At 46.0% G+C, this 12,766-nt stretch overlaps 1 protein-coding gene across 3 annotated transcripts in view; it reads right to left on the minus strand.

The window, feature by feature from the left end:
* The window catches only part of LOC147011019 (uncharacterized), a 192,033-nt gene extending 186,747 nt beyond the window's left edge, over positions 1 to 5,286 (minus strand). For all 3 annotated transcript variants that reach the window (XM_085859131.1, XM_085859129.1, XM_085859128.1), the window contains exon 1: positions 5,051 to 5,286. Coding sequence is in view for 2 of the 3 variants with exons in the window: in XM_085859129.1 (XP_085715255.1) it covers positions 5,051 to 5,113 (63 nt within the window). In the remaining variant the exon portion in view is untranslated. The remainder of the gene's footprint in view (positions 1 to 5,050) is intronic.
* Between the last annotated feature and the right edge of the window lie 7,480 nt (positions 5,287 to 12,766).

The following is a 12,766-nucleotide window of genomic DNA, read 5'->3' on the forward strand; positions in this document are numbered from 1 at the left end:
GCTGTCAGAGAATAATAATTACCTCCACCACTGAAGATGGAAGGATGTAATTCTCTCACCCCTGTTGGGTGGTCGCTAGAGTACCCTTATTTTCACCATTTCCGTCTGTCTGTATGTATGTATGTCTGTTTGTATGTAATGGACAGCTCTGGAGGCCAGAGGAGTCAACCGATTTTGATGAAACTTGACAGGTAGGTTCATACCAGGATGTAGTTGTTTGCTTTTGAGCACCGTTGCTAAGGACACCACCGTTGCCTAGCAACGGGACTTTAAACTTTTTGAAAAATCCTAAAAAAATTATTTTTTCGAAAATCAAAATTTGGTTTCCAGTCTTTTATGCGCACTATAATCAACCTCTTTGTCAAAACTTTTCAGCCCGATCCGTCAAAAACTATGACTAGTATGCAAATATGTAGCGATCACCCATGTCGCCTACCGGCTTCTTTGTTTGTTTATCTGTGTACACGATATCTCAAAAAGTTGTGGACGGATTCAGACGAAACTTGGTGGACAGGTTGCGTGTGTGACAAGAACGAATCGCTTCAATTTTGGTGAAGATCCGGATCTGGATCTGGATACGAGAATGATTTAATTTCCAAAGTGATTCTTCACCATTCAGAGATAGGGCCAAAAACGATATATAGCATGATATTTAAAAAATGTATTGGGCCCGATATGTTATCGTGGATCAGGCATTACGTGGTGGAGGTATGCACTCTACCGGGTGCCCTTGTAGCTTGTTTAAATGGTGCCGTTGGAAAGATAACACTGGGCTGCATTTGAAATATTTTTTTCAGAGGTCGAGGTTTTCTCAACGGTTCTTATATGTTTTTTTTTGCATGATGAATTCAGAAATGTATCTCATTTCGCTCAATCAGGTCAAGTTTTTATGCTATCTCAATTTTAAGGAAAAAAATAATCAAAATTTTTGTTTTTTTTAATTAGCATTTTTTTAAATTCAAAATCAGACTTACATTGACAGCAAATGTACAAACTACACATATAATGACTCACAAGTACACTTAATGTGGAAGAAAGTGCCTTCTCAATTACTTTCATTTCAATTTCACAAAAATATAGATAAATCGTTATTTCTGGCAACACCCAACTTCAGTCGCTCCAGCAGTCGCTGTTTTCCTTCGTCTTTTTAATGTTGAATTTCACATTAACGGTACTTGTGCGTTATTTTATATATAGTTTGTACATTTTCTGTCAATGTAAGTCTGATTTTGAATTTAAAAAATGCTAATTAAAAAAACAAAAATTTTGATTATTTTATTCCTTAAAATTGAGATAGCATAAGAACTTGACCTGATTGAGCGAAATGAGATACATTTCTAAATTCAGCAGGCAAAAAGCATGTAAAAACCGTTGAGAAAACCCAGACCTCTGAAATGACGCAGACCAGTGTAATCAATTTACTTGGAACAAAACTTTGTGTCCGTTTAATCATAAAGATACCCTTTTTTAAACGCCCCTCTTTCCAGGATTTAGGAAGAAGAAGCGGGACCTCGAGCTTCAGTGCAGTGGTTCCAACAGTTAACATTTATTATTGCACAATGGGCACCCTTTAGGGTTTAGGACACGGGAGGAGAACAGATGCCATATTATGGTAATACTTCTTGAAGATCTTTTTTGATGTGTTTCACTTCATTTTACATCCTCATTGACACAAAGACTGGCATACAATATCTGTGAAGAACAACATCCTGTCTTTTGCTGAAACCCATCAGTGGAGCGACGGTTACAAACACCAAGGACATTCAAATGTATGGTGATACTGATGCTGCATCGGCCAGCACCTGATCAAACATTTGATTAAAATTGTCTTATTAAAATTAATTAAAATCATCAAACATTTAAAATAAATTGCTCTACAAATTGATGCTCTTGTGACCAAGAAATACTGCAACTCAAGGTTTCTAAATAAAAGGAAGATATGAACAACATGATGCAGCATGCATTATTAAATATGGATAACATTTCCATCCATTAGATCATCATTACCATCAAACGGTGATGGTTTAATCCACCTTATTGAGACACAAAACAAGCTTGCTTTCAAACACACAAACAAACAAACAGATGAAATTGCTCGTTGAGCAAGGAATTGCCGGAATAACTTGGTCATATCTCCATGATCTCTGAAAAAACAAAACCTGGAAATCAATTTGGTTCTTATAAGTCGATAGTGCTACTGTTTAATGAGTTATTGCACTTAGTTTGGTCATGATCATGACTTGGAAGTCAATCGGACTTGAAATGGCGTTTTTAATCGGAATTTGAAAGTTTTTACCCGACCCACCTGACATTCGACCCCCAACCGCTAAGAAGGGTGTTGGTGTGACACCACAATGAGACATATGGTTGGATGCAGAATTGGACGATGCACATTTTGGATTTGGTTTGAAGTCGATACGACCATTTTAGCGGACGTTATTGCAAAAATAAGAATTTCGGTTTTTCGGTGACCTTGACCTTGACCTTTGACCTAGATTCACCAAAAACGACAAGTGTCTAAGTTGGACCATGGCCGACGTCTGTACCCAGTTTGGTCATGATCGCTGAAACGGTGTGGCTGCTACAGGGTAAACAAACACACAAACAAACAGACAGACACAGAATGACACACACGACCGACCAACACACACACACACACACACACACACACACACACACACACACACACACACACACACACACACACACACACACACACACACACACACACACACACACACACACACAGTCATCCGATTATGGGGTGTGACAGAGTTGGGGGTTGTGGTGACAAGGCAAACAAACCTTTCACCATTGGTAAACGTGACACACCTGCCCTTGGTCCGGCTCTAACAACTTTGAAGGATCTCAAATTGACAAAAACATTTTCCAAGTTTGACAGCAATTCAAAATTAATTTTCTCCAAAGGATTACATCATTCAATGTGTGGATAACACCCTGTGATATCTTGTCCATTCTGCTTGCGAAATGCACAAAAATTAAAACAAAAAAAAACACAAGGAATGTCTGCAATCTATTTCTTACCGAGGTGTGATGGAAAAACAAAAGGCAGAGCAGCTAAAAAGGGAGAGGTGAGAGGGTATCGGAGGTGGGGGTAGGAAGGAGGGTGTGGGAGGTGGGGTAGGAAGGAGGGTGTGGGAGGTGAGGGGAGGCGAGAGCGTGTCGGAGGTGGGGGGAGGTGAGAGCGTGTCGGAGGTGGGGGAGGTGAGAGGGTATTGGGGGTGGGGGAGGTGAGAGGGTATTGGAGGTGGGGGAGGTAAGAGGGTATTGGGGGTGGGGGAGGGGAGAGGGTATTGGAGGTGGGGGAGGTAAGAGGGTATTGGGGGTGGGGGGAGGGGAGAGGGTATTGGAGGTGGGGGGAGGCGAGAGATTATTGCAGTGGAGAAAACATGCAAGAGATAATCACAATGGGCCACAACTCAAAACGGGCAGGGGCAATGTCTACAATGAGTGACATAAACTTACATGTAAACCAGTGTTGATAGATGTTAGATAGATTGAACCAGTGTTGACAGACACACAAAAGTGTGTCTGTGTGTCTGTGTGTGTGTGTGTCTGTCTGTGCGTGCGTGCGTCTGTGCGTGTCTGTCTGTGCGTGTCTGTCTGTGCGTGTCTGTGTGTGCGTGTCTGTGTGTGTCTGTGTGCGTGTCTGTGTGCGTGTCTGTGTGCCTGCCTGTGTGCGTGTCTGTGTGCGTGTCTGTGTGCGTGTCTGTGTGCGTGTCTGTGTGCGTGCCTGTGCGCGTGTGCCTGTGTGCGTGTGCCTGTGTGCGTGTGCCTGTGTGCGTGTGCCTGTGTCTGTGTGCGTGTGTCTGTGTGCGTGTGTCTGTGTGCGTGTGTCTGTGCGCGTGCCTGTGTGCGCGTGCCTGTGTGCGCGTGCCTGTGTGCGCGTGCCTGTGTGCGCGTGCCTGTGTGCGCGTGCCTGTGTGCGCGTGCCTGTGTGCGCGTGCCTGTGTGCGCGTGCCTGTGTGCGTGTGCCTGTGTGCGTGTGCCTGTGTGCGTGTGTCTGTGTGCGTGTGTCTGTGTGCGTGTCTGTGTGAGTGTGTCTGTGTGAGTGTGCCTGTGTGCGTGTGCCTGTGTGCGTGTGCCTGTGTGAGTGTGCCTATGTGTGTGTGCCTGTGTGCGTGTGCCTGTGTGCGTGTCTGTGTGAGTGTGCCTGTCTGTGTGCGTGTGCCTGTGTGCGTGTGCCTGTGTGCGTGTGCCTGTGCCTGTGTGCGTGTGCCTGTGTGCGTGTGCCTGTGTGCGTGTGCCTGTGTGCGTGTCTGTGTGAGTGTGCCTGTCTGTGTGTGTGTGCCTGTGTGCGTGTGCCTGTGTGCCTGTGTGCGTGTGCCTGTGTGCGTGTGCCTGTGTGCGTGTGCCTGTGTGCGTGTGCCTGTGTCTTTGTGTTGAAGTAAATGCATTCCTGAATCGTAGGACACAATGAGTTCGAAGCTGCTGGTTGTTCCCAGGGGTGGAGGGAGGGAGGGAGGAAGGTTGAGGGTCCAGTGGTGCATGGAAACATTTGAGGTGGTGAAAAAAAAAAATGAACAGTTGCGGAGAGTGATGGTGGGGGAGGGGGAGGTCGACCCTTTACCTGTGTAAATATGTATTGTACAGTATGTATGTGTAATGTTGGTGGCGCTCACGGTGAGACAGAGTATTACATGTCAGACGAAAATAGGACAATTGTGGGAGAATTAACCTGTCCTGAAGGACGGACTCTTACCCTTCTTGGCTCGTGTGTGTATGTATACATATATATATATATATATATATATATATATATATATATATATATATATATATATATATATATATATATATATATATATATATATATATATATATACATATATAATTGGAAAACAATGACCGAGAGCGGGGCGTTTGCAAGTGAAAAAATAAATGAAATAAAATCTGAAGAGGGTTCCACGAGGACCGGAGGGTAGAAAAGGTGAAGCACGTGAGGTTCAAGAGAAGAATGAAATAAGAGGCCACGAGCGGTGATGCCGATGGAGCCACATTGAGGGCTTCGCGTGTGTGAAGGACCCACCGAGACGCTCTGACTGGACGCACTGCTCGGGGTTGGAGACCGCTGAATGGTCACGAGCGCCATGAGGGTCGCGGGATGCCCCAGCTCGAGCGCAGCGATCCAGGCGAAAAGGAAGAATCCGCCGACGAGGAGGCCGAGCCCTCCCACACAACAGCTGTAAACTCGGGGCCGCGCCACACGGCTCGAGCATGCGCGATTCACCGGCCCGGAAGGTCCTTGCTTCGTTCGATATTCGTTCGTTCGATGTTCGTTCGTTCATCGATCGTCGATGTTTCATTCACATTTTTATTCATCGTCCCAGATTCTTATCGCGTCCAAACCAGAGGTTCCGTTTCACAAGCGAAACGGATTTGTTTTTCCTTTTATCTCACATTCTTCAGTTTACGGGTCACGTCTGTTTTTTTTTTCCACGCTGTGACGGCCTTCACCTCACGTTTACGATCCTTTTATTCCTGAACGACGTCGATTATCATGGCCTCAGTTTGTTTATGCTGAATGACCGAACATGAGTTCGGTCACTATCACTCTGTGTATCCCTTGAGGTAAACCACACACAATTCGGAAAACGATTATCTGACCGCAAAACATGTGAACACTCACTGGTGTTGAACTTCCTGAATTTGGCAGATTTATGGCATCCTGAGGATCACAAGTATTAACGTTTGGGGGAACGTTATCCTGGAGATTTGGCCCTTCAAGGTGAGCCGTTCCCAGGTGAAGTTCCCCCCAGTGAGAGCTTCCCCTACTAATGATGGTGTTACCATATTTGAACTTTCAAAAAAGAGGACACTCTGGAGAGGGACACTCGGAACAAAAGAGGACACACTGGAGAGGGACACTCCAAAAAAATGAGCACACTCCAGAGAGGGATACTCCAAAAAAAGAGGACACTCCGAAGAGGGACACTCAGAACAAATGAAGACACTCTGGAGAGGGACACTCTGGAGAGGGCAACTCCAAAAAAAAAGAAAAAGGACACGCCGCAGAGGGAAACTGCAGAGACGGCCACTTGGGAAAAAATGAGGACACTCCGAAAAAAAGAGGACAATCCAGAGAGGGACACTCCAAAAAAAGGGACATTCCAGAGAGGAACACTCAGAACAAAAGATGACACATTGAAGAGGGACACTCCAACAAAAGGGAACACTCTGGAGAGGGCCGCTCAGAAAAAAGATGAGGACACACCAGAGAGACAATCTTGTAGAAGGACGCTGCGAAAAAGGTCACTCCAGAGAGGCACAGTCCAAAAAAAAGAGGTCACTCCGGAGAGGGACACTCAAAACAAAAGAGGACACACTAGAGAGTGACACTCCAAAAAAAAGGGGACACTCCGGAGAGGCACACTCGGAACAAAAGAGGAACACACTGGAGAGGCACACTCCGAAAAAGGGAACACTCCGGAGAAGGACACTCGGGACAAAGTGACACTCCGGAGAAGAATACTAAAAAAAAACAGAGGACACTCTGGAGTGGGACAATCGGAACAAATGAGGACACTCTGGAGATGGAAACTCCAGAGAGGGATGCTCGGAAAAAAATGAGGACTCCGGAGAGGGACGCTTGGAAAAATATGAGGACACTCCGGAGAGGGAAACTCCAGAGAGGGATGCTCGGAAATATAGAGGACACTCCGGATAGGGAAACTCCAGAGAGGGACCCTCGGAAAAATAGAGGACACTCCGGAGAGGGACGCTTGGAAAAAAAATGAGGCCACTCCGGAGAGGGACGCTCGGAAAAAAATGGACACTCTGGAGAGGGACACTCCAAATAAAAGAGGACACTCCAAAGAGGGACACTCGGAACAAATGAGGCCACTCTTGAGAGGGACACTCTGGAGAGGAATACTCCAAAAAAAGAGGACACTCTAGAGAGGGATACTCCAAAGAAAAGAGGACACTCCGAAGATGGACACTCGGAACAAAGGAGGACACTCTGGAGAGGGCTACTCCAAAAAAAAGAAAAAGGACACTCCGCAGAGGGAAACTCCAGAGAGGGACGCTTGGGAAAAAATGATGACACTCCGGAGAGGAACACTCTGAAAAAAAAAGAGGGCAATCCAGAGAGGGACACTCCAAAAAAAAGAGGCCACTCCAGAGAGAGACACTCGGAACAAAAGAGGACACACTGGATAGAGATACACTCTTGGAGAGTGACGCTCCGAAAAAGAGGTCACTCCGGAGATGGACGCTTGGAAAAAAAGTGGAAACTCCAAAGAAGAAAGCTCTGAAAAAACAGGACACTCCGGAGAGGGATGCTCCGAAAAAAGAGGACACTCCAGAGAGAGATACTCCGAAAAAAAGAGGAAACTCCGGAGAGGGACACTCCAAAAAAAAGAGGACACTCCAGAGAGGGACACTCCGAAAAAAGAGAGCAATCCAGAGAGGGACACTCCAAAATAAAAGAGGTCACTCTGGAAAGAGACACTCGGAACAAAAGAGGACACACTGGAGAGTGACATTCCCCCAAAAAGGGAACACTCTGGAGAGGAACACTCCAAAAAAAAGAAATCGTCCGGAGAGGGACACTCGGTATAAAGAGAACACACTGGTGAGTGACACTCCAAAAAAAAGGGACACTCCGGAGAGGGACACTCGGAATAAAGGAGGACACACTGGAGAGGGACACTCCAAAAAAAAGGGAACACTCCAGAGAGGGACATTCCAAAAATGGGGACATTGTGGAGAGGGCCACTCCAAAAAAAAAAAAACGAGGACACACCAGAGATTGACACTCCAAAAAAAGGGGACACTCCGGAGAGGGACACTCCAAAATAAAAGAGGACACTCCGGAGAGGGACATTCAGAACAAAAGAGGACACACTGGAGAGGGACACTCCGAAAAAAGGGGACACTCCGGAGAGGGACGTTCAGAAAAAAATGAGGACACTCCGTAGAGGGATGCTCGGAAAAAAAGATGAGGACACACCAGAGAGAGACACTCTTGGAGAGGGACGCTCCGAAAAAGAGGTGACTCCGGAGAGGCACAGTCCAAAAAAAAAGAGGTCACTCGGGAGAGGGACACTCGGAACAAAAGAGGACACACTGGAGAGGGACACTTCGAAAAAAAGGGAACACTCCGGAGAGGGAGACTCGGGACAAAGTGACACTCCGGAGAGGGATACTCAAAAAAAAACAGAGGACACTCTGGAGTGGGATACTCGGAACAAATCTCTGTCTCTTTCTCTGTCTCTGTCTCTGTCTCTGTCTCTGTCTCTGTCTCTGTCTCTGTCTCTGTCTCTGTCTCTGTCTCTCTCTCTCTCTCTCTCTCTCTCTCTCTCTCTCTCTCTCTCTCTCTCTCTCTCTCTCTCTCTCTCTCTCTCTCTCTCTCCTGTTGGTTCGTCGTGTGAACTGTCATGGTGGCTGCTTACTTCGTGTCGTGAGTGCCCATCCTCCGTTGTGCCGGTTTGTGATTCCCCTTTCCCCATTTCATCCCTCTGTGCTCGTGTTTTTTGTTTGTGAGTTTTCCCCGTGTTTCCCTTCTGTGTGGAGGGGAGAGAGAGCTCGTCACGGCGAAGAGTCAGGGTATCTCCTGTTTTTGGGCGGTGCCCTGTTAGTCCATTATTCTATCTATAATTCCAGCAGTGTGTGTGTGTGCGCGCGTGTGTGTGTGCGCGCGTGTGTGTGTGTGTGTGTTCGTGTTCGTGTGTGTGCGCGTGTGTGCGCGTGTGTGCGTGTGTGTCTGTGCGTGTGTGTCTGTGCGTGTGTGTCTGTGCGTGTGTGCGCGTGTGCGTGCGTGCGCGCGTGCGTGCGTGCGTGCGTGCGTGCGTGTGTGTGTGTGTCTGTGACCGCTGTTTCTCAACAACCGCTAGTCCGATCTAATTGAAACTTGCCAGGTATATTGCTGGCGCCCTGAGAATGTGCCTTTTCAAGGTTTGATATAAATCGGACAAGTGCTTCCCAAGTTATGCCCATTTATTTACCAAACCAATGACAATATACGTTGTTGCGTGGGTGTGGCTGATGGGGAAGGGAAGCTCAGCCGCGTTCCACATTACAGGTTCCAACGTACGGACTTCCGGAGAGTGATGACTTCGTGTATTCTAATAATTTCTCGATTTCTTATGCGCATTTATAGATAAACACAATGCCGCAAGTTATGATCGTTTTCATATGAGACGGTGCATAAATTTCGGAAACAACAGAGTGCTGGTATGCTCCCAACCAGGAAGTAATTTTTTTCTCTCTCTTCTCTTCTCTTTTTGTTTTTCCTTGCGAGGACATTGCGAAAGGCAAAATACGTTGGCGCAAATTGAATAATTGCCCATTAAAACCTAAATTGCGAGTCATCGTAACTGTGATATGCGAACTTCCGCGCCACCCACGTCCGGGCACGCGAGAGCGAAGAAACGGCCTTTGTGGTTATTGTTTGTTGCTCGCGGTTGAATATTTATTTATTATTTTTTTTATGGGCAGCCGTGTTCCCCATGACGGGTGACAACGTACGGGCTTCCGGATAATGATGACTTCGTGTATTCTAATAATTTCTCGATTTATGCGCATTTATAGATAAACACAATGCCCCAAGTTATGATCGTTTTCATATTAGATGGTGCATAAATTTCGGTAACATCAGAGTGCTGGTATGCTCCGAAGCAGGAAGTAAATTATTTATTGCAGGTTTTTTTTGTCCTCTTTCCTCTTCTCTTTGTGTTTTTCCTTGCGATAAAAGGCAAAATACGTTGGCGCTAATTGAATAATTGGCCATTTAAATTAAATTGCGAATCATCGGAACTGCCATATGTGAACTTCCGGACAGTGAGGACTTCACTTCCGGATAGTGACGATTACTCTATTCTTTCTCGATTTCTGAACTTTCTTGATTTTCTGAAACCCAATTTCCCAATCCAGTCAGTGACGATTTCTGTATTCTTTCTCGATTTTTTTTTTCTTGATTTATCGACTTACTGTATTCTTTCTTTCTCGATTTCTGTACTTTCTTAAACACAATGCCCCAATCCAGTCGTCGTTTACGAGAGCGAAGGAACGGCCTGTGTCGTTGTTGTTTCTGGCACGCGGTTTGAAAGTTTTTTTTTTTTTTGCATGTACGGCCACGCACGTACGGGCAAGTGAGAGCGAAGGAACGGCCTGTGTGGTTGTTTCTGGCACGCGGTTTGAAAGTTTTTTGTTTTGGTTTGTTTGCACCTACGGGCATGCACCAGTTATTTAAAAGCCTTTCACTTTAAACCTGCTTTATTTTGGTTTTTATTTTGCTTGCCTTTCCTTATTTTGTTTAGTTCGCGCCCTCTTTCCCAAATTTCGGGAAAATAGGAGTGTATTTTTAACTTCCTCTTCCTCAGTGAGGAAGACGACGAGCGTTGCGTCTTGGTTGTAACATGGCGGCGGCTCGCTCGCAGCACGATGCTGCTTTCGAGGTACGTACTCGTAAAAACGCTCTAATTTGTGTCCCCCCCCCCCCGACGGGGTTCTTACTGAGGAGATTGAGGAGGAGACGTTGTCGGCATTGACCATGTCCATGCTGCGTCACGCATGAATCAGAATGTCGTGGTGTTCGTCTCTGATGTTCGTCTTGTTCACGACGTCGTGAGTTCTGGGTTTGCCACACACAGTGGTCACTGTTACGGCCTCCCCGATGGATGTCCCGGCAATGAAAATAATCGTCTCTAACGTGCCTCCTTTCGTGTCGAATCAACAACTTGTCTCTGTGTTGTGTCGTAACGGGAAAATTGTGTCAAAGATCTCGATGATCCCCCTCGGGTGCCGCCATGACAAGGCAAAGCACGTGATGAGCTTTCGGCGGCAACTTTACATGGTGCTGCCGGACCGTGGGAAGGACACGAGTTTTGAGGTTTCATTTAAGATTAAAATTAGTAATTATGATTACCAAGTGTACGCTTCATCAGCGATTTTGACATGTTTTCTTTGTGGAGCCTTTGGCCATTTAAAAATATTTTGTCCGACAGCTTCTTATTCGAAGTGTGGTGAATCTGGACACGTTGATATTGATTGTGAAACGGTTAATGCCCAACAACCTCGCCTGGTGGAGGAGGTGATGCCCAGTGAACCCAACGTTCCCGCTCATACTGTTTGTTCCCTAACATCGTGAGGATGGTGAGGATGATTTTATCACCGTGTCAAAAAACTTAGAGCGTCTGCTCCTCGTGACCCCACAAGCTCTCCCAACGTAGTCGTGCTGGATACGGTTGTTCCGGTAACTGAGGAACCTCATCGGAATGAAAAAAAGGATGGAATGGTTTCCGATAACAAGAATGTATTTCAAAGTGTACAGTGTGGTCCCGGTCCTTCAGATAGTGGTGAAGTGTCTCTTGGTGTTGCTGAACCGTGTGTAGAATGTCGGGAGGTATCAGCACCCGGTTTTCCTGAGACAGACCGAAATAGTGTTGCGGCTCCATGCGATGTTCCCGCCCCAACACATGATCAACATACAGTTTGTGAGGCCTCGGTAGAGGTGCCCGATGTAGTTGTACAAGATGATGGATTGGAGGCCCCATCTCATGTTGATGAAAGTGTAAAACAGGACTCACAAAGTACCACCATGCATCACTCGGTACCCCTCTTAGACGTGTTTGTAAAGGTCCAGAGTGATACTTACGAACCTGGTGGAAGGTTATCTGGGCTGTCTGCTTCAGATGATGATGACATGGAGGTGACTGATCTGTCACAGTCATCATCTGATCATTTACAGATATCTCCGCAGGTTATTGTATCCTTTCTGAATGAGACGTTTAGGCAGCGGAATGTCATCATACATCAACACTTTCCTGACTTGCTTTCCTTCATGCAGACTGAAAAGTGTATAATTAGGAACTCTAAAGATTTTGAAATAACTTAACCACAAATTCACAGACTGAGGAAGTTTATTACAAAAGCAGGTTGAGAATGTTCTCAACAGCTGCCAATCCCCCCTGATACGGGATGAAAAGGAAGGAAGTGCTTTTTGGCACCTTTAACATGAATGGGGGTTGGTGCTCACCATTTACGTCGGATCCAAGTTAAAAACTTGTTGCTTCGGAAACATGTGGATGTCTGTTTGTTGCAAGAAACGCACATAACAGAGACTTCACAGTCTGACTGGCTCTGCCTTAACAAGGGGCTTTGTTTCTACAGTAATTTCTCTTCTGTCTCGGCGGGTGTTGCCTTTATGCTTTGTTCAGGTTTTGTTCCTGACTCGTATCGTTTCCTTGAAATGGTTAAAGGACACTTAGCATCATTAGAGATCGTGTATCAAGGATCACCTCACCTTACTTTTTTTTTTTTTTTTTTTTTTTTTTTTTGTATACCTTGGTCGAGGCTCGTATGAGAGCTAACACACAACTCACAGCAAGGAGGCATGAGACAAGAGGGGCGGGAGTGGAAGGGACAAAACATTGGGGAACAGACACAGGTGAACTGTGGAAGGGAGAGGGATGGGGATGGGACGGGGAACATGGCGAGGAGAAGATGGACATTACAGGGACTTTCAGGAAGGAAAGCAGGAGAATTGAAGGAAGTGGGGTTGGGTGGAGTATCGGGGGTAGAAAAGATCGAGGATTTGGATGGGGGAAGATAAGAGGTGGTGGTGAACAGCTGTTTTGAAAGCCTGGAGGGAAGAATGGGAAAGAATAGAGTGAGGAAGTTTATTCCAAAGGCGGGAAAAAAGAGGAATGAAAGAGTGAAGATGAGCAGTGATTCGTGATTTTGGTAGTTTTACCAGAAGGGGGTTGTTGGCGGACCTTGAGCGCCCTGTGGAAATGTGGTT

The sequence above is a fragment of the Eptatretus burgeri genome, chromosome 16, assembly GCF_056783735.1.
Source record: "Eptatretus burgeri isolate ZD-2024b chromosome 16, Ebu_testis_v1, whole genome shotgun sequence".
Lineage (NCBI taxonomy): Eukaryota > Metazoa > Chordata > Myxini > Myxiniformes > Myxinidae > Eptatretus > Eptatretus burgeri.